Below are 22629 nucleotides of genomic sequence, written 5' to 3' on the forward strand. Positions count from 1 at the left end.
CTAGTAACAAAGGTATGTGAATTAATAAAATATATCAGACAGTCCTGTCTCCGGCTGACCAAGAAATAATGTATTTTCATTGTTACAAGATTAATCTTGAGTGTGCTTCAGAGCTTCACTTTAAATTATGCTGGCTTAGTTCCATTGTAAGAACTATTATTACAATCCTTTTAGTCTTTACTAAAACCACAATAAAGGGAGAAAAAAAGAAAAAGAGAAAAAAAACCAGGTTATGTTTCATATTTCAAATACAGCATTAGGGCTCCCAAAACACTTTTTCTCTGTCTGGAGTCTTAGAAAAAGCATAAGTGAGATTATTTTTTAAAGACTTACTTGAGATTGTGTTACTTGGGAGAAGAGGAAAAATAGTGGAATCTGAAATTGTGGCTGATGTCCAGCTTGCTTAGTTCTAGAGCCTCTGCAGCAAAATAAGAGACTAGAGAGCAAAACAAGGGAGAGAAAGAGAGAGCAGAATCTCCCACTGCCACCCTTCAGGTTCTTTTCCTCAGACTGTTTGGGCTGGCTCTTCTCAAACCCATTTTTCTGTCATCAGCACTGCAAGACACTCATTCTACCGCGTTGTTGGGGTTTTGTGGGGGTTTTTTCCCCCCATCCCAAGAACATACCAAAGTTGGAATAAATTGCATAACTTAGCTATAACCTCTGTTTTGGGGTGGGGGTGAGAGTAGAGATACTTCACAGGAAAAAAATGGAAGACAGGATTGTCCTTTCAGACAGAAGAAAAGTTAGGCAATTGGTTATGATCTTTTAGGTTGTTTCTGCCCTGAGGACAAGTTAATGATACCCAGGTAATTCTTTTCTGTTCTGCTCTTTTGCAAAATAATATGTTCCTACAATCTGAATATCAGCAAGTAATTTCCATGTTCATTGCCTTTCTAGTTTCATTCCCCTTTCTCATTGCAGCTTTGCTACAAGTACTTTCTCTTAAAGCTTTGCTACAAGTACTTTCTGCCTGATCTGTTGGATTTCTTTTTGCTTCCATGCATGAGTGCACATGTACACAAACTTCCTCCTGTATATGACATTGTGTCATGAAGTCACTTAAATCTGCCTTTTGTTTATGGAAACTTAAGAGAAATATTACAAATGTCTGTTGTTTGCAATTTAAATAATTTAGTTTTCACTAGTCAGTGTTTCACTTTTGCTTACTTTATGCATGGCTGACTGGATTAACTTGCTGAAAGCAGTAAGTCAGAAATTAATTTCCTTATAGTGATCTCTAGCTACTGTCCTTATGTATTGAAATTCAGAATGCTGGTTATCTAGATGAGGTGAATGATTGTTGCTTGAGGGACACTAATTTATTGATAAACATCTGTCCTTAATTTTTTTGGCTAAAGGAAATTATTTTCAATTATTGGATTGCTCAGATTTTAAAAAATAAAGAACATTCATTACCATACTACTGTGTTATAAGATACCATAAATAAATAATTATCAAGATAGTAAATAATTGTAAGATACCTGGCAAATACTGCAGTAGAAGAAATCTTTTACCCTAGCGTTATGAAACATCCAAAATGCCATTCCAGGTATGAAACTTCAGAGATTTTTTTCTATTGGCTACTTTTTTTTTTTTAATTATATGTGTTTAAATCATTATCTCATAAATTCTGCATTTCAAATGAGGGGGGGAAAATTACTTGCAACAAAATTCTTTTCTCTTTGGAGCTCAAAGAACCAGGCCAAACAAACTCCGTAGTGGTTGTGAGATAGAATTAACTCCTGGGAGAGCAGTTTCTCTTATTTTGATAGCTAACCCTTCCCTTTCCAGGCCTTCCAGGTGGGATGGTACTGACTAGTGCAGTGTATTTAACACATTTGGATTGGTGCCTTCATTTCTACTCAATACCTAACACCATTTGAACAAAACCCCAGTGTTTCATGTGGCCAGCTTTCAATTGATATTGCTCTGCTGTGAAAAAGAAATTAGTGAAATTGAGGAGTGACACTGAGGCAAAAAACACAGGGGCAAAAGGAAAGCTTACCTTGATATATTTTCTATTGGAAAATCGTGTCAGAGTATGGAGCTAGAACTTTTTTCTAAACAGAAATAATAGTCAGATATCATTTAAATTCTGTTTATTTGGGGAGAGAAAGAAGAGGGGAAGTGGAGCAATAAGAAGGTTTGGCTCTGTTCAATAATTTGTGTCTTCTTAGGTATTATGCTGAACTCTCATCCTCTGAGAAAGCCCTACAACATTTGAGGGGGCTTTAAGCAAAGAATTTCAGTTCTTTAAGCACTTATTCTAAGTTCTGTGCAATCAGGACAAAACAACAAATTAATGAAAGGTATAAAAGCCAAACGCTGTGGCAATGTGCCATGTCACCAGTCTGAGTTGTTCTACTGGCAGTTTCCAGCCCTGGAGTGGATTTATCTGGCAGTTAGACAGCAAGGATCTTCCAACCCCATAACTGCATTAATTAGACTGAATTATCTGTGGCATACCTGATAACTAGTGATGTTTTTCTGAGATTGAAGGTGACATTTTCAAATAAGATAGCACAAATCTTCTGCTTTGGAAAATGCTTCTGAAATGAAAACATTGTGTAATCCACAGCAAGATATGAAGGTACTTTATGAAATTAAAATCCAAGATAATTACCAGATTAGCATGCAGGAGTCATTATATATGCAAAATTTCTGCTAAAATCCATTTCACTATATTGTGTTTAATGGAAGCAAATATAAACTTAGTTGTGTAGTTCAAGTACTACATATTCCTAGAGTGACATGTAATATAGTTTGCTAAAGATAAGTGTAATGCAATAAAACAGAAAGTGTATGTCTGGTTGCAAGCGTAATAGCTAAATATTCAAAAAATTCTAGTGTTTCAGAAATGAATCTGTCATACTGAATAAATGATACTGTGTCACCTGCACCCAATCAAACCTAGAATTAAAAATACAATGTGTATGCAATATGTACATTTAGAAAATGTTATGGGCTTCAGAGATGGACAACTGCCAAAGCAGAGGCACAAACTACGGAAAAGGCAGTGTGGTGATAGCAGCTTGATTGCACTTCTGTGAGTGTCCTGTACAGATATTTAAATCCTTTAAGCCACAGACACTTTGTCTCAAGGATTAATGCCAAAGAATCTATTGCTACTAGATCAAGATCAATTTTGATATACAAATTTTGCCCAAGGTGTTACCCCAGGTGTGTGTACATTAACAACACTAAAGTACAAGTGTATAAACTCTGGTTTGTTCTTGCATGAAACTGGAATCTATTTTCAATATGCTATTTATGGAAAGTTTAAATTTTAGTTTTATTGACATTTAATAATGTGAGATTCCTGTTACATTTTCCCAGATATCACTAGAAAGCTTTTTCTAAAAGAAAATTTTAGGAGAGTCTGTATAAAATTACACGATAAAAAAAAAAAGAAAGCATTCTTACTGATAAATTTATAGTAAGTTAAATGAAATTATGCAGAAGTTAACTTTTTATTTCTATCCTTAAACCTGATGGACTAACTTCATCCTCGTCTTGGTCATATATTACTCAAAAATCCCATGTTTAGTGGGAAAAGCTGAAAATTCTGAACAAAACCAGGAAAATTAATCTAACAATGAACTCCATCTCTTCATTCACTTCTACATATTGTTGTAATGGTTAAATTCAGACCACAAATTATTTTTTAAAAATATATTTTTAAGTTATTGTATCTTGTTTTCTGTCATTTGGTGATTCAAATGCATCTGATCAAAGCTAGTCAGTCACTAGTCACTTCTATTCTTTGTTAATAATTAATTAAACGTCTTGTGAGGTAAAGTAATTCATAGTTGTAAACTTTTAAAACCTTTTTCTGATGATTCATCTTACAAATGAAGGTAATAGGCCTATGGGACCTGTTCTATGTTATGCTAAATGTTTTCCAAAGCCATTTCATATGCCCTTAATTTACCATTCAGCAGAACAGGATATTTTTTAATCAACTGTCAGCTTTAAGTATTCAAGCTAGCACAAAAATTACAGGTGAAATCGATTTTAACTTCAATATTTTCTGAGTTGATTCTGTTTTATTAGAACAAAACATTCTGTATCCAAGCAAGAATATTTTCAGTCTTCTGTTTCTCCAGCACATCTCCCACTGTGTCTAGAGGTACAGACACTAAAAGAAGTTATGTAAGAGTGGAAAAGTGCCACTGGTTTTGCATGAGTGCATTTGAAGAACTTGGGCTTTTGTAGGTAAAATAATTTCCCATCAGAAAAGTACAGGGTGGATTCTTCAGTACCATAATCATTTTTCAGTTCTTGGCTTCTAAGGAGCCTTTTTAAAAAGCAGTTGGATTTCCTCAACCATTTTGAAGTGCTAACTCACTTTAAGTGAGGAAAAACAAATTAGCTTATTTGGCTGATGGAACTCATGAGTCATTTTGGATTCATGACACTGGACTTCACATGACTCAAATTCTTGAAAACACAAAAATATTTTCCTGATATTATGAAATGCCTTTATTTGAACCTATATGTGACACAGTGGAGACTGGTGTGACTAGTGGGTACCAAGCCATGAGTAATGCCTTGGTTAGTTTCAGTGCTCATGGCTCAGTCCCATCAGCCCAGAGCTGTTCCCTTTACGGAATCATCCTCGCGTCTTTTTCGGAACCTACAACTCTTAAGTCTGTGTTCTTATAGTGCACATGGGCCTTATTTGGTTTTTCAAACAGCACTTGTGACCCAATCCCTGTATTTCAAAGAATGCACAAAACTAGCAACCCTAATTAATCAATTCTGTTGGAAGCCAATCCATGTTGTCCTGGGAACATCATGTTCTTGGCTTTCCCAAATGCGTTCCTTCTTTCGATTTCATTTTATGACTGTTTAAAGAGGGGCTGTCATGTTCTTTCCCCAGTGATTCTGCGTCCATGCAACAGACTAAAAAGCCTTATCATAGTTACTAGATGACAACCCAACTCATGCTTATTCCTTTAGCAAAGGAAAGCAGAGTTAACTCAGTCAGGTATTTAAAGACAAGCAGGAAAATCCTCCACTTTCCTCCTCACCGCACGCGTCTTTTAGCAATAAGCGCCTCAAAGCAGCCAGTCTGGACAAGCTTAAAAAGTGCTCAACAGAAATTCTCTTTTTCTTTTTGAAAATTTGGGATTAATCTGGAAGATTGCAGGGGACCCTAAATACACAACAGTCAGAAATATTTCATTTGCAGTATCGTGAACACACTGCTAAGTAGAATATTTTTCTGTATTCAGACAGGAGTCAGAAAGAAGTTTTTTGTGGTTTTGCTTTTTGTACTGATACCAGTTCACCTATTTCTTTTCTCTTTTTCTTGAAACATTGCAAATATTTTAATATTTATGCCTAACATTATAAAAAGAAATTTTCTGGAACAGAATAGCTGCAAGGTATGCAATTATCTCTTATGTCACAGGAAGTAGGAGATGATTTTCCTACGAGGTATATAAAGAAGAGACTCCTTTAACCAGTATCTGTAAAAACAAACCTTCTGATAAGCAAGTCTGTCACAGGTTTATCCCTTTTCATCTTCTTGCAGCTGCTAAAAAAACAGAACAAACAAGATATGAGAAGAGTGGTTCAATTTTTTCATGGTGGAAAATCAATCAAATGTAGAAAAGCCAACAACTTTAATACCACATCACAAAGATGGAGTGATAGATCATTATCTTGTCATGGTGAACTGCAATGTCAGTGAAGTCTGTATTTGCAAAACAATAACCATAATTTTTAATTGCTGTTGTTGCATTGCTATCTTTATCCATTTTCCTCACATAAAAGACCAAAATTTAATTTCCTCAATCCGACAGATAATTGTTTGAATATTATCTAGCATTTTGCAACAGTTTTTACTGTCTTATCTCCTGTCTACCTTCGTCAGCTTTACCAAATATTTCCCCAGAGAACTGGGGGCTTTTCCAGGCATAAGTCTCCTGCAATGAGCAGAGTCCAAACTTCTGTCTTTTTTTGCATAAACAAAGTGATGTTAACAAGTCAGTGGACAAAGACCAGTGCTTTCACTGATTTTATAACGGGGATGAAGTTGTTGAGTTTTGAAGCTGTGTTGTCTCTTTTCACAGGCAGATATTTACATGCCAGGGTAATCCAACATAGCACAAGTGAATAATGCAGAGATTCAGAATAGATATCATCAAGGCTATAAATGTACTGAGAATTCAAAACACTGAACATCATGAGGGACTTATTCTTTGTGGCAAAGTACAGATTTCTAAAATGCAACAGCAAATTCATTATTAGTTCAGGGATTAATATTATTTGAATAATAAATAATAATTTTTTGGAACATGCTTTGAAATTCCATGGAATGGTACTGTGAGAAGATAAATGCTTTCATTTGAAATTAAAATTGCATGGAGATCAGCCCCTTTAAGCAGGAGGTTCAGATCAGTCTAAATAGGTCTCCAGCGTGTAGGATAAAAAACTGGACAAAATGTGTGAGGTTTTTTGATGGTCTGTTTGGGATGTTTTCATTTATGGTGTTTTTTTCCATACTGGTGTCTCTTACCAATGGTACTCAGATTGTAACAGGTAACTGCTCTTAAGGGAGCCTCAGTTGCCTGCTCAGCTTTTGCTAAGAGACTTAAGACTCTAAGAAGAACACATACACTGTTTGCTTACCAATATGCCTACATAAGCTTTTCTTGCTACTTCTTTTTGGGTGGAACGAGTTAATCACAATGTTCTGGATACAAGCACTGAGCAGCAGAGAAATTTATGAACCATATGCAAGTGTGAATTCACCCTGTGACTAGGATGTAGCTTTATTTTTGGTACCTATGCACAAAATCTTAAGAAGCTTGTGGTCGTTGAGTAATTGCATGGGTTAAATAGTTGTGAATAAAAGCAAATCAACTTTTCTAAATCATTCAGTGGTGGTTAGCTGGAATATAAGATTTTCAATGCAGGATGCTTCTGACAGCAAGGATAATTCTGTACATATAGAGGATATTTATCTCCGTTTTCTGCTGCTACAGCTTTTACATTCCAATTTTTCAGAGTTTTAAACATTGTCATGGGCTTAACTGGAAGGAAGTTCTTCCAGAAGGGATTTTTTATGAATCTGAAGTAATTTATTGAATTTCAGGTGACTTCTCTAAGTCCAAGAGAAAAATGAGTGCAAAAAATCAGATACTTTCCAAGAACATTCCTTGTTAATCTGGGAAAGTTGTGTGAAAGATTTGTACTTTGTCTTTGAAAATAGCCTGGAAAAATAGTTGCATGATTCAGAATTAGCAGTTTACTATCTGAACAAGCATCACATCACAGTTGATAAAGTTTTTAGAGAGTATTTGAAGTGTTCTAAGATCACAATGAAATTTAAAATAAAATCTGTATTTGATTTTTGGGATTTTTTTGTAACACTATGCATTAAGTTAAATGGTAGCTCTAATAAGAAAGTGATACTCATTTCTTAAAGTGCTTTAAAAATTAAGTTAGCAGACCCTTGCAGAAAGGTACTAGGTAGATTTAGTGAAGATTTGGAAGTGAAGAACACTGGATAGTGTTCTGTCCTGATGATTCTTTTCTCCATTTCCAACATATTGTGGACTGAACAAATTCAATTCTAGTGTAATTTTAAACCCTCTCATAGAATTCTCTTGGGAAGAAGCTGGTCTGGTACAACAAGAAATCTGACTTGACATCCTGCAGTCCATTACAGAAGCAGTAGTTAAGTCATGCTTTTTTGGGGGAAAAAATGGTGATGGCAGAATTTGTCCCTCAGGTGCACTGGTGGGACTGGTAAGGCATCATGCATCTGCAGATGTGGGAGATTGCAGCTGCTGCAGCACAGAGAACTGAAGAACAGAGGACAGGCAGAGTCCTCCAGCTGCCCTGGCTGTCCCTCACCAGCATCCCTCTACCTTTCCCCTCAGCACCACTTGAATGAAGCTCTGTGTTCTCTGTGGGCTCAGCGGAACAGCACCTGTGTATCTAAACTTCACACTGATCTATTCTGACTGACATGTCCACAGTTTTTGGATCAGACTGTCAGCCCTTCTGAAGGATTCATAACTGGCACCTTCATGATGTCTTACTAAATTTTCAGCAAAACTGTGTTGTGGATTTCATCCTAATTGCCTTGTTTTTGATACTTGATCCATTTACACCAATTAGTTTCTTTAAAATTGGAATACAATCAAACATATGTAGATCTGACTTTGTATAAAGGGGCTTTTCTATCTGGGTCTAAAATTTCAACACAAATTAATGTCATAGAATGGTTTGGGTTGGAAGGGACCCTAAAGATCATCTAGTTCCAACCACTCTTCCATAGGCAGGAATACCTCTAACTTATCTGGTATATTGTTATAATAAATGGTGAAAAAATCTTTTAAAATGGTAGCCTTAGGTCATTTGTATTAATTTTGATCTTATTCTGAGGAAGAATAGGGAGGAATTACCTGTTTGAGAATTACCTGTTTGCTTTATATCAAATGAAATTTTAATTAGCTAGCAATATAAAACATTTTTGCCAAGTTTAACAAGTACTTCATATACTGTTTTTAATTTCATGTCCATTGAATTAATACATTTTTGTTGCTTGATATTCACATTCCAATGTAAATGAGTACTTACAAAGGCATAATATCTTTAAATACCTTTAAACACGTCATAAAATAAACACATTTTTCTCTTCCTATTTAGTCATCTGTGACTCTTTGGAAGATCATGTTTCTGGAGCTGGCACCAGGTGCCCCCTGGGCTACTTTCCATGTGGCAATATCACAAAGTGTTTGCCCCAACAGCTGCACTGCAATGGTGAGGATGACTGCGGGAATCGGGCTGACGAAGACAACTGCGGTACGTGGCTGCGACTTTGCTTTGTGTCTGACTCCTGTAGGCACTGAAACCCAGGCAGTGCTCACACCAAACAGGAGGCTGTGGAGTGTCAGCAGGAGGAAAGCCACCTGCTTTGCAGAGGATGCAGCAGGCCAGCTTTAGTTGATAAAGCCACCCTCTTTCCTTAGCAAACCATTCGCTAGGGAAAGAAGAATGGGCCACATTTTTCTTTCTATCTGGTATCAATTATCAGTATCCAATTTTTTCCCTGCTTTGAACTTCTTTGTACATGTCATTTTGATGTCTACAAATGGATGTATGTGATCTATCAAAGACTGTTGCTGAGGAGAGATAGATGCGTGCTCCAACAGAATTTATGAAAAGCTTAATGCGACTTAATGCGGGAAGCATAATTTAGAAGAATTTTCAAGGTTTTCCTGGAATTATTTATGCCCTAATTTGAGAGAAATGTGTGCATCTGTAAGTGTACTGTGCAAGCTGCTCTACCAGCAGGCTTTGGTGGTTGGAAATGTAAAAATCCCAGGGCATACACATAGTCAGGTCACTTGTGCATGCTGCTTTGATCCTTGTCACTCCTAGCCCCTCTGGATGGTAGCTGCAATCTAGACTTGGCTTGTGGGCTTTGGCTTTACCTCTACTGCAAACCAGGAACGGCTTTGTATGGGCACTCATCTGTTCATGCTGCTTCTTTGTGAGCATGGTCCTGGCAGAGCTCTTGTCTGTGCTGAGCAGCATCTCCCATGCAGTGTTTGGACACAGCTCAGAGGTGGCACAGACCTGGGATAGTCTGGAAAGGGGCCCCTGTGTTCTGTGAGGAGAGAGCTTCACCATTTAGTTGTGAGCTAAGACCACAGAGAGAGAAAATCGACCCTAGCACGTTTTATTTACTGTTATTGCCACCTTACTTACAGCCTGGATATTTCAGAGGTGCTCTCCAGAGCTGCTGATGGGGGAAGTAGGCTTCCTCCTTCTTCCTAATTTTTCTGTAGCCATGGAGGACAGCCAGGTGCACCATGCCCTGCCCCATAACCTGCCTCCAGCCCCCAGAGCCAAGCAGCTGAACTGTTTGTCTGTCCCAGACGTCTGGGATCCAGGCCATCAGATCTGGGAGGGAGGACTGCGAAGAATTAAAATATTACGTGAAAATTCCATGCTATCTATAGCTAAAGAAATTTTGTGAAAGAAATTTCAAACAAAATATGGTAAAGGTATTTTTCACCAACACTCTCAGTAAAGTCAAGGAGGATTTGAAAGTAGTTGTTCTCATTGCATGTGAAGCTGATTTGTGCACCTATGAGAAGTATCTTATTATTATACCTATGCAATTGCAGGGTCTTATTCCATATGAAAGTGATTTTAAATTCTAATCCCATATAAGGAACCTGCACCATTTTGTAGTTTTATACCATTTGTTGGTGGTCTAAACCTACTTTGTGTTGTAAATAATCAAAATCCTGAACAAAAATGGCTTGCTCTGTTTTTTCTGTGGTCATCTTGACCTACAGTAGCAGGAATTGCCAATGATGATGCCCTCTCATGTTTAAGAAGTCCAAGGACAATAAACAGTTGTTTTATCCGTATTTCATTTCTGTATAATACCACAAAGTCATACATACAGGGACTTGCTAAAAGATACAGCTTGGTATGTTAATAATTAGGATATACACAGTTTTGTAATGGGAGGTACAAGACAGTATAGGATCATAGAATTTTTTAGGCAGGAAAATAAATATAAGATCATTGAGACCATTAATCAAAGAGCTCTTTGCATCTCATCTTATTACTGACACAGAACTGAGATATTCTTGGATTATGAATAACCAATTTCAAAAATTCTATTAGAAGTAACATGGGTTGTCAGTGAGCAGGGACAGTGCTGCAAGAAGTGATTTAATACTGAACCCTGAAGCAATGAATAAAAAAGTCCTTAGCAATGCCTTAGTGTTCTTCTATAGAAATGAACATGCAAAACAATTCAGCTGTGATATTGAATCTTCTTCTGTGTAATTCAAGAATGAGCTAGCCTTGATTTTTGAAAACCTAAATTACAAAAGATGAAGAGTCATTGTATGGATCTACAGGGAAAAACTATGCTGCTCATGTTTTTCTCATATCTTGACCCCTCTCTTCTCACTTAGAAATGCATTAGTGTCATATTCAGCAGGAATGTTTTCTCAAAAATTGGTATTGCAGTCATTCTTTGTTGTACAGTTAAAGAGTCACTTCCTTGTCTGAGTATATGGAATGTTCTGAGGAGATTTTCTGCAATGACTCCACACATAGGAAGTGGGGAGATCTTTGTGGGGTAACTCTGATTTTGATTATTCATCTTGCTTAAAATACAAGAAAAGAGGCCTCAATGTTCCTGAGACAGAGAAACCAGATGTCTTTTCTTTTTCCCCTGCCCTTCCTAGGATCACTTCAGGATGCCTGCCTCATGCCAGTAGTTATAGCTGGCACCTTCTCCCCATTTTTTTTAAATTTACAACTAGTTTTCGGTTAAAGTCATTGCTCTTGGAAATTATGCCTGTGTAGTTGTTGTTTCGTTCAGCACCATGGAATTTTTAATCTTATGTATGAGGTGATCTAATTTAATAGCTCAGCTTTTCAATTCCTGAGCACTTTTGCATTAATGTGAGGAATTTTGAGGTGACCAGTCTACAGGATTCAACCCAACAATTGTGGGAGGAAAAAAATCTATGAAGACCCTCAAAGCAGGTCAAAAATACCCCCCTCTTTTTTCTTTTTCAGTGCATGTATTTCAAACAAAGCTAGGTAAACCAACTGTTTCACTAACAGTAATGGTAAAGCATAGCTTAAGTGTGTAGTAAAACCAGCTAGATAGCATGGAAACACAAAGCAAAATTTGTCATTAGATGTTTCACTCCAACTATCTTCTAGTGGTTCCTTTCTTCTTTTAGTGAACAAATTTGTCTCATTCCCCATTCTATTTCTATAAGGAAATTATAGTTGTAATCTTTGTAAGATTGTATTTGTTAGAAATTATTGTTGTAAGAAATTGTTGCTGAAGTCCCAGAGATTATTTGCAGTATTAATCTTGTTTAAGGCACTGTGTGCCCGGTAACAGCAAAACATGATTATGAATATTTCAAATTAACCAAATCCTGAAACATGTGTTTTCAAATGTGCTGTGATCACTGCTCATTGTCCAGTTCAGGCACACAAAGTTTGGTTTTGTGATACCCTCTTCAATTCTGCTTCTTCTTTCACTTCCACCCTCCTTTCCACTTCCAAATAATAAACATAAAAATAAGGTCCAGTGTAGTGAAGATCCCAAATTGGGATCATAGGTAGAGTTGGGAACAGACTCAGAATGCTGTGTCAGTGCTTAACCTCAGGGTGTGGGTATCCTAGCTCTTCTTCAGCATTTCTTCCACTTCTGGAAAGGAATGAATTGTAGCTGATATTTCACACTAGAGTGAAGCCACTCATCTTTGAAAATTCATGCCTTTGCCACCTAGCCTGCTTTCCAAAATCAATAAAATACTGTGTGCTATACCCTAATGGGGAAGAGCTTGAGGCAATGTAGTAAACTGCAATAAGAGGAGGCAGCTGGCAATTTATCATGTCTGCAGTGATGGGAGGCTCTGCTTGAACTGTGGCTGGATAATCTTAAATGTGCATGGAAAATGTAATCGCACCTTTTGAACTCGAAAGCATGGTCCACCAAGAGGAAGCAAGTATCTCAGCAAATCTGTCATGAAAATAATATTTTTAAATAAAAATAATTTAAAGTTTTGTCGTTTGTCATAAAGCTTATGGTTTTGAGGAATTTCCTTTTTTAGGCTTGAGAAAGTAGTAAATTTTACTCTGCTGTTCTGCTCCATGCTCATCCTTGCCAAAGTACTGAGTTCTTAATTAGGCTGAAGGTATTGTGAGGCAATTTAGCCTCTATCATGTTTCATTTGGAGTTATTTTTGTATCTATTTACAAAATTCAAAATGTGTAGGGAAATAAGAGAGAGCAATTTCAGCATCCTTCTGTGCCCAAGCTTGTCTAAAGAGGAAGTTGGCAAAGCAGAGCAGATATTGTTTAGTCCTAGTGGCTTTAATTTCAAACATAATGGCTTCTGCCTGATTTTCCAGGGAAGAGCTTTTCCCACTTCTTTACTGTTAGGTTTGAATCTGTAGCTAATTGGCATTTGTAGATGGGGGCTAGAACTTCTGTTCACTGCAATCGTTTTTAAACCTGAGCAAGGATAAATAGGCATAATCACAAATTCTGCTCACATAATGCCCTGGAAGTGTTGACATGGAAATTGTTCCTAAAATAAGTAACAAATATTTCTCACATCGATGACATTACTGCTGCAGTATGACTGTTAATGCAGTCTAAACAATCTCTAGGCAAACTCTTTGATGTCCAGTGGCATACTAAACATGCCAGGTATGTATTCCCAAGTGCAAATTCATGGAAAGAAGAGTTTTGAGATCTCTGCCTTCACATTGATGTACAAAACAAAAACAAAACTAACAATAGATAAAAGTAACAATTGATTAATGCAAAGCAAAAATAACAGAACAATATTTATGATGTAGATTTGCCCTGAGCCTACGTGTGTTTTCTCATTACAAGGTGTGTGTTTCTCTTGCTGAAGAGTCTTGACACGCAAAATATCGGAAAAAAATATGAAAAGTTAATCATAACATAAATGTACTCCATGCATTTGGAGGAAGACATCTAACACTGCCAATATTTATCCAAGGTTATTTCTGTTTTCAAAATATCTAAAATATCTTTGAGCACAGACAAAAAAGTTCTTTCATATGCTTCTAATTAAAGATTTAAATTTTAAATCTTACACTTTTTTTTTCTTTTTTTTAAATTTCTCTGATATGCCCTCTACTTAGATGGCTGAATGAACAAGTTTTTTTCCTAGATAAGAATCAGCTTTCCCTGACTAAAATTGTCCTACTTTTGGTTGCAGTGATAAAAGAGCAAAGTTCTCAATTGAACAACTTTTGTGTAATTATCTCTGCTGGATACAGCACTGGGTCAGTTGCCATTTTGCAGTCATAACATACTAATTAAAAATTAGTATGCAAAAATTCTAAATGTAGGTAAATTTTGAACCAGTGAAAGACTGAAGAGATTTTTTTCCTGCCTGATTTTCTAAGAAATTTGTTGCAATATTTTTTCTCATATTCCATATATTCTGCTGGGTGATCAGCCCAATTTGATCATCAGAACTGTAAATTAGCTCTGCTGTTAATATGATGCCAGTTTTGGGGGAGAAGCCTCCCAGTAAATTGCAGTGAAGGTTACCTCCAGTTTCTTGTTTCAAAACCACCCATCAACTGTCAAATTTAGTTTGGGGAAAATATAGAAACAAAATCAGACTTCAAAAGGTACTGGGCTTTCCTCTGGACTTTACATCCTACCTGGCCAATCTGAAAACATATTTTATATGTCTGGAAGACTGAGATTAATCCCTACTGCTGGGACACTATTCTCTGTGTCATCATCCTGTAGCTACAGGTTCTGAAAATCCCTTGTATATAAAGGTGGACTCATTCCTTTATAAATAATCCTGCTTTCAGATTTAAAAGTTTTTTCCTAACTTCCATTAGGGTTTGATAGCACACAAACAGGCAGTTTAAATCTGTACAGTTATTGGATTTGTTATGTTCAGTTCTAATTTAAAATGCAAACAGTATGACTGATGTGATATCTTCAGTCACAACACCTGGCTTATGAAGCAGAGCCAAGCCCAGTGAGAACTGGCCTGGACTGACTCCACTAAAATCAACAGAGAGACTCCCACTGTCCTCAGTGAGGAAAGAATCACAGCTTTCCTAAGTTAGCAAACTAATAAAATGCTCATATGTTTCAAAAACCCAGTGTTTGTTACTCATGTACCAGCCTTCCTCAATAGATCTGGAAAAGATTGGAAGCACTGCGCTAGCAGTGAGGGAATTTTTACTTTAGGTGAAGAAATCTAGGTTGTGCAACTTGTCACAGAAATATCAGGTATAATATACAGTCTCTTCCCATGCAGTCTGTGATATATACATTTAATATATCAATGCCTCAATCCTTTTTATCTCAAACTTAATTGGTTGAGGAAGTACAGTTTATTCTTCGTTTAAAATTAGTGTTGCTGTCATATCTCACTAATGAATAGCTCTTATGCTCCATCTCAGAACTGGTTGTTAATATAGGTTCTTCATTTATTACTAATAAATCTCTAGAGTAAGTCTGTATGTGCAAGTAACACAGGTATGAGTCCTACTTAGAATAAAAGTATTTTAACGTAAGAATTGTAAAAAATGCAAGCACCAGAATTCTTATTCATTTCAAAATAAAAATCACACATATTGGCCTTAATCCCTTGCCCCTCTGCAAAACAGACTGTTTTGCCATGAATGGGGCATTATAAAACAGCAATTATTGTTACACATTTGGCTACTCTTTATATACAAGCAATAATAAAAGGGAGAATGGAAGAAAAAATGAGCTAGTGTTTAATTCTATCTTTTTTTGTAAGCAGTATCTTTAATTATGTAGAGCAGTTAATGGAACAAAGTAGCCTGAGCTATTTTGAGAGCACAAGTTTCCTCAGTGTTTAAAAATTTGGCTTCTGGACAATTTTGCTGATAGTTCTATAAAACTGTTTTTTTGGCAGCTAGGCAATGGTTGCAGTGTGTCTGCATTTGTTTTTTAATCACAGTGTCATAGGCACATTTTTCCAGTCTAGTGAAGCAAGAACAGGCATGCAGATTTAATTTGTTTCTGACTCCAGAGGAGTTTTTTGCTGGCTAAATGTATTTACTATTGTGTTGCTCTCAGCCCCAAGAGTTCCCTGAACAAAGGGCAGCCTTCCGCTCCCCAGCTGTAAATTCACTTTTAGACCTTCATCACACACAGAGGTTTCCTAAAGAACTGGGGCAGGGAGTGGCTGTTTGAACTCTTGCACCTATTTGCCTCTAAAAACACAGATCTCATCTGCTACTGTGTGCCACACAGTCCCCAGGTGACTGGCTTGCCTGAAGAAATAAGTTACTACACAGCAGCTCTTTTTTTAAAAAGGGCCAATAAAAATTCAACAGGATAAACATACTAGCAACCTGTGTAATGTAATGCTGATTTGTATGTGTTTCTTTGAAGTTCTATAATTGTACACAGAATTATTGCAGTTCTGTGGGTTCATTAGATCATCTTTTAGATTTCCATAGCAGAAATCGAAATTTCTATGGGGTATTTCAAAACATCTATACAAAAGATGTATGTTTTAATATTACAGGATTGCTCATAAGGGATGAGAAATTTCATTTTTGTCTCAGCACATTGCAGAAGACCTTGACGTTTTTATATTTCAAATTAATACTACTAATGAATAATGTTATACTTGGCCTTGTGTTTTCCTGGCATGGCATTTTTCCCATCATATTTAATATACAGGATTTGAATGTATGAGGTGCTACTCAGTTTTGAGACTAGATAGCAAACTCTGTTTGTGAAGCATAAAGTAAATATTTGACAGTCAATAGTATACTCAAAATACTAATACCTGGGAAAACACAGAATTTTCAAGCTTCACATGGAAATTTTTTAACGTTGCCAAATTTTATTGTCATTGCCATTTACCCACAGTATATGGCACCAAAACAATAAGGTTTACTCTGATGTCCAAGTATCAGCACATGGAATAGCTTTGCTGAAATTTTGAGGATTTTAAATCAATTTTGCTACATTGATTTTTAAATATTGTTGGTAATTAGGAGGAACTTGCACTTCATTAGACTTATGTCTCTCCTGGTCTCCACTCTCCACTGTAGTAGCTTACTGTCAAAGGAACTTTCAAGAAACTAAAGGTTCTACAGGTGTATTCATGCTGATAGGTTATTTTAATTTTAAAATTTTAATACACTTCAAGAAAATCAGAATATAAAATCAGAAAAATTTATATAGATTAAAGGTGTTGTTATAAAATTAGAAAACTCTATGCACGTCTCACAGGAATAAAGATTAAACATTGAGAAGATGTTTATCTTCTGGAAATTTTAACCTGCCTGCTTTCTTAAAAGTTGCACTAGCTTAATTAAGTTGCCCTAAAATCATAAAAAAAACTTGTATATGTAATCTTCACTTCTTCAGTTCATCCAGAGAACTGTAAACCTTATGCAAATTTATTTGTTTCCTGTCCAGTTTGCTATGATTGCATTGTCACATATGAGCAGACAAGCTACATGTGATTTTAATTAATCATCAGGTAGAGGACACAGTGTATGTGCAGTGACATGCAGATTGCTCTGGGGTAATTTACCTTTGAATTGACTGATAAGGTGCCCAGCTCTAAGTTCTTAAATTTTTCTGCTTGGATACTTCAACTGAGCCAGTGAAATTCCATCCCAACCTTGCCCTCCCTCCAGGCACCACAGTCCTTGTTTTGTAAAATCTCTGTGTGGTTTTGGTCTTGCTGTAAGTTATGAGACTGGATCAGGATGCCTCAACACTATGGGAAAGGGCAATTATATTCTTTAATTTGTAAATATTTTTAAAGGAAATGCTTCTTGTCTGAAGGACATGGGTCTTCCTTGTACCAAAAGAATCTTTTGCGAAAAGCCTGAAGTAATTCTTTTCAGCAAAAAAAAAAGTTTATTTGAACAACTGACAAAAAGAAATATGTCCAAAGGTTATGACCACCAACAGCAAAGGCAGAATCAAAGGGTGACACAGAGTCTCTTTATAGTGCTAATGCATTTAGCTGATAGCATTTCTCTGTATAATACCCATGAAGACATGGCTGAGAGAAGGGGGAAGTCATATAGATAGCATCCTCATCATAAGCTCCATACTAAGAAAGAGATATGTCTTTAATTGAGGAAAGATGATACTTTCTTGGATCTGTCACTGAAACGATTACTCAAATCTGTAGTTTGTCGGGATTAACATGCTCTTTCTCATTCCCATCAGAAGTGGTAATTGGAAACTTTCAGTAAGAAAGAGCATATTAATCTCTAGTCAGATAAACCCAGTTTTCTGCCACTTATTTCACTTATCCCATGTAGAGGAAGACTTGAAGATGCCTTGTTTTCTCAGATCTCTTTTTTTGACAGAACCACAGCCAACATAATCTATTTTAGAACTGGCTTAGGGTAAAAGTAATTTCTCATCTGAGCTGTACTCCCTCAAATGATAGATTTGGGATTTCAAAACCAGTACTATTACCTGTCATTTCTTCAAGTGTTTGGAGAACCTCACCTCAAAAGAGATAAAAACAGGCCACAAACCTTCATCTAAAGTCTATACAAACAAAAAGTGATTTACAGTCCTGCCACTGAGGGTTTCACCAAATGGTCATACTAAACATTGTTATTTGCACAATAAATTCTTTCAGGATTTGACAAAACAGCTTGGATAAAATAGAGACTGTCCCATGTTTGGGCACAAAGTTTGGTCCAAAGCATATATTTCTAGAGGTCAAGGGATTTTTATTAACTTGTTTTATTACATTCAGATATGTCTTTTTTATAGTAGATAGCGTACCATAAGAAAAGCCCACTGTTTCAAATGAACTCACTAGAAAGACCAAACAGCTGGAATGATTCCAGGACAAAATAATTCATCTTCTCTGTGAATCTTTCCCCTTATTTTTTATGGCCACCCAAAAATACACAGCTGCCTCTAGACTTCCTCAAAAATGCTGAGGAACTTCCCCTTTGTGGCAAACTGTTCCATCATTCCTGTTAGTGTGGGAGGCACTTCTCATCCTTTTTCTCTGCAGATGTGAAATGCATCGATGGTCACCTCTTGTACATGCTTTGTCACATGACAAGGCATTTTAAAAGTACAAAAATGTGGAATAAAATCTCATCTATCCACTTTCTATGAACATAATAATGAATTAGAAAATCCAAGAGTATTTTCCTACTAAATTCCTGACTGCAAAGCATTCATTTGGTATAATTTAAACTTGAACGATAATCTTATTTTTACACCATTTTTCCAAGTTTCTATTTAAAAATCTTACTTTCTCTCTATATGCTGAATTCTCACATATTGCTGAGTCCAGTCATACAAATGAAAGTCAATGGATGTGCTCCAGTTAAATATTTAGGAACAGTGGTAGAGAAAACCTCATTATGGTCCCACCTACAGGGCAGTAGGTTTTAATGCACTTGCCCCTTGACAAAGGGTCTATTCTCATCACTTCATCAATTACAAATTCCATGCTGCAGGCAGTCCTAAAACTGATCTTCCTTTGAGCATTTAATCAGGCAGGAGTAGGTTGGCCAATACCTTTCATTTTATCCAAAATGCATTAGGCTGCTTCTGAGTATTAGCTTAATGATCTAGAATGGCAAAACTGCTAATGGATCAGAGCATGCAAGGTGCTCTTGAGGAAGTTAGTAAAATGTTCTTAAATGTCTTATCAGGTCTGTCTTTTCTCTCACTGGAGCAATTCCTGAAGACAAGCACTTATGTTTGCTTTGAATTTTTCATCTTTTTAATTTATGCATAACAAACAAATAACTAGATGAAGGATAGTTTGCCTGAAGTTACTTAATATTTCATGTTATCATTAATCAGTACATAACACATCTTTTCAGCTTAGACAGCAAAGAGGCAAGCATCTCTCAAAACCAGTTTCATCTGTAGGCAGGTGTCAGGAGATGCTTTCAAGGTTGTTTCCCTGCCTGTCTGAGGAAAAAACAACCAAGTTTTAATGTGGCATGAAAAATGAGAAGCCATTTCAGAATGGGAAAATTTGCAAAGTAAATATTTTTTATTTCTCCCTGCCTATTTTGAAGCCTGTATATGTTATAGTAATGCTTAGTTAAATATAAAGATTTATAGAGAAATGTCCATGATGAATTGTATTTAAGTATGACTAAACTATTAACCTGTGAAATTGCAAGGGTAAAGACTATTGCCAGTGCATCATAAAGGTGAATCTGAGACTTGAATTACCAGCAAAGCAGAGCCATCCTGAGAATTCTCATAGCAATGTTGTTTTGCAGTAGATATCCATAAAGTGTGCTGCTTTCAGTTGTCACGGATGCTTTGACTCACCAGCTAGTGAGTGCCAACCCAAGGAGCATTTCTGCTACTGCTGCATGTTCACTAAAGGAGATGCTTTAAAAGCTGAAGAGAAGACAGACTCAAATTAAGAAAACTAAAGTCCAATTACAGCTTTTAAAGGCAAGTTCCCTTTCCTTTCCCAGCCTGTTTGGAAAGTAGCTACCTGATCAGTCAATTTACACGTCTCAGATATGCAATAGATTTCCAAGAAACAAGCAACTAACAGATCTGTAGTTATTTCTAGCACCACTAGATCTTGAAATACCCATTCTTTGGAAGGAACTAAAAGGTTTGCTCTTAAATTTTGCTCTTATAGCCATAAACTACTCAGTTCCAGTACATCTGTGCACAGTGACCAAAGGGGTAATATGGAATCATGCTTTTTTTAAGATGCATATTGAGCTTAACGTGAACATTCTGACTTGAATATGTTACACCAAGTCCCTTCTTCTCCTGAAAAGCAGTGTTCCTTTGGCCTTCATCTAGATTTTCAGGAAAGAAATTATAGGCTGTAATAGTGCAAGGAACCCTTCTGTACAAACTAGTCTGAGTCATAGCAATAATTTCAACTTTCCTGGAGAAACTGGCAAACCTGCATGTTTAAGGAAGTAGGAAAATATGGTTTCCTCTCATTTTTAGGCTCCTTCATAAATAAAAAATTTCAGAAGTCACAACTATACTTTTTCAGTGTGACTGTCACAGCAAATGCTGTTATTGAAGGTATAATAAGCTGTTACCTCTATGCAGCTCATATTGTTTGTAGATATGTAAGATTAAGTGTTTCTCACAACTAATGGTGTGAGAAATGCTCTGGAATAAAGACCTGTATTAATTAAACAAAAATTGATGCAACTAAATTAAGTGAAGACATTTCTACCTTCCATTTCTATTTTAATATCTGCTGTTAGTGGTCTGTTTATGTTGTGTGGTTTTTTTGGTTTTTTTATTAGAGGACAACAACGGATGGTCTCTGCAATTTGATAAACATTATACAAAGGACAAATACAATAAACTGAAATCTCTGTATGCATTTCAGACAAAGACACCTGAGTGCTGTAAGTAAATTACAAATTTACAGATACTATTTTATTAATGATGATTCCTAGAAAGAAATACAGAGCAAATATATTCTTAGCAGGAAATTTAGTGCTGTTTCATTTATAGTAAAACAGCATAATATCTCAAATGAGTGAATGCTAATTTGAAGCTAATTTCAGTTCCATTAAGGATGATTCATTTTCTGCAAGAAAAGTGTTAAACATATTTTAATTAGCATATGCCAATAAGGAGGACAATATAAATGTTTATCTAAATATGCTGATACTGCTGGAGAGACCATGGAATATATTACAGAGTGAAATGAAGGCTCCCAGTTCACTACTTTATACATCAAATGAAATTTGCAAACCCCCTCCACTTACACAGGTCTTTGCACAGACTTTTTGATTCTGCTGTCTGCTATGATGAGCAAAGACTTCCTGACCCATTTTTGACCTATTTTCACCCATAGAAATTGTGCTCCTTCTAGTAATAAGATTGCTGAATAATCTAAAGATGTGATGCAAAAATCGCGTTCCAGACTCCTGTATATCATGCCTAAGGTTCAAGAGCTTTTACAAGCTCTGTCACAGAGGTAATATAATTTCTTGTGCCTTTTTAAATTTATTGCTAGATACCTCCAAGGTCTAAATCAATTTTGTAAAAACATATGCCTTAATGGTGTTTAAAAGAGCCTGCTATGTTTGTCTTTGTGCTTGTTGTTCTTTTATACCACATTTCTTTTCTCCACCTGCCATCACATCTCACATGCCACCTTTGCCCTGACCATGTTCTTGCTCTCCTGCAGTGGCTGGTGGTGTGCCAGCAGAGTGTACCTGCCAAGGCCTGGAGGTTTTCTGTGATGCTGCCAAACTACGTGCTGTCCCATCAGTCTCTCCAAACATAACCATCATGTAAGTAGGAAAGTCACCTGGTCTCTTGCTCTGTTCAGGTTTGACTGCCAGTCCTACAACGTTTTCACTGCTACAGCCTTATAATTATCATCAGCTGATGCTTGGGAAGCACTGTGTCTCTCTGTTGGCAGGTACTTTAATATTTTAAGTACAGATTTTCCTTACACAAAAGGGGAGAAAAGAAACTAAGGAACCAAAAACTCTGTGAACTGATCATTTAATGTTTGCAACAGTGACTTGTGCTAGAATTTCAGGATAAAGTAAAATCTACAAAAGAAATTCTTCCTTTTAAGACAAAATGCTTAGAACTTGTTTATTTTTCTATGATCATGCCAATATTCCTAGTCTGTGTTCCTGTCAATAAAGTCAATAACCTTGGACTTGGTGGAACTCCCTGCTGGAGCAAATCTATTTAGTTCTCATTTGATGTTTCTGTATATGCAGTTATTTAACAGGATTTAATTAGTCTGACTCATCATGCAGATATGTGTGTGTAAGCCAAACTTTTTTTTAAGAGATCAGAATATGGTTGATGTGGTCTTGATTTGCACATTGCTGTTTGGGAAGCAGTTTTAGTTGTGGTGAGCAGGGAGCAGCATCTCATGTCCTTACCTGAGCATCTCCCCCATAGATCCAGGTCATGGATCTTTCCTTTTGGTACCAGCCTGTGTTCACATGGGGCTGAAGTTCTCCTTGTTGGGCCCACCTTCAAATATGCAACACTTCATAACAAAAACTGATGTGGAATGTCAAATGTCTATTTAAACTGACTTCTGGCTCAGGGTCGAAAAAGAGTTCAAAAAT

General features: G+C 36.4%; 1 protein-coding gene across 1 annotated transcript in view; it reads left to right on the top strand.

Moving 5' to 3' along the window:
- RXFP1 (relaxin family peptide receptor 1) overlaps positions 1–22629 on the top strand; it is a 54818-nt gene that overhangs the window by 17172 nt on the left and 15017 nt on the right. Inside the window, exons 2-4 of the mRNA XM_059845665.1 lie at positions 8672–8827; positions 20824–20928; positions 21720–21825. Coding sequence (XP_059701648.1) covers positions 8672–8827; positions 20824–20928; positions 21720–21825 — 367 coding nt within the window. The remainder of the gene's footprint in view (positions 1–8671; positions 8828–20823; positions 20929–21719; positions 21826–22629) is intronic.

This window comes from Haemorhous mexicanus, chromosome 4 (assembly GCF_027477595.1).
Source record: "Haemorhous mexicanus isolate bHaeMex1 chromosome 4, bHaeMex1.pri, whole genome shotgun sequence".
Lineage (NCBI taxonomy): Eukaryota > Metazoa > Chordata > Aves > Passeriformes > Fringillidae > Haemorhous > Haemorhous mexicanus.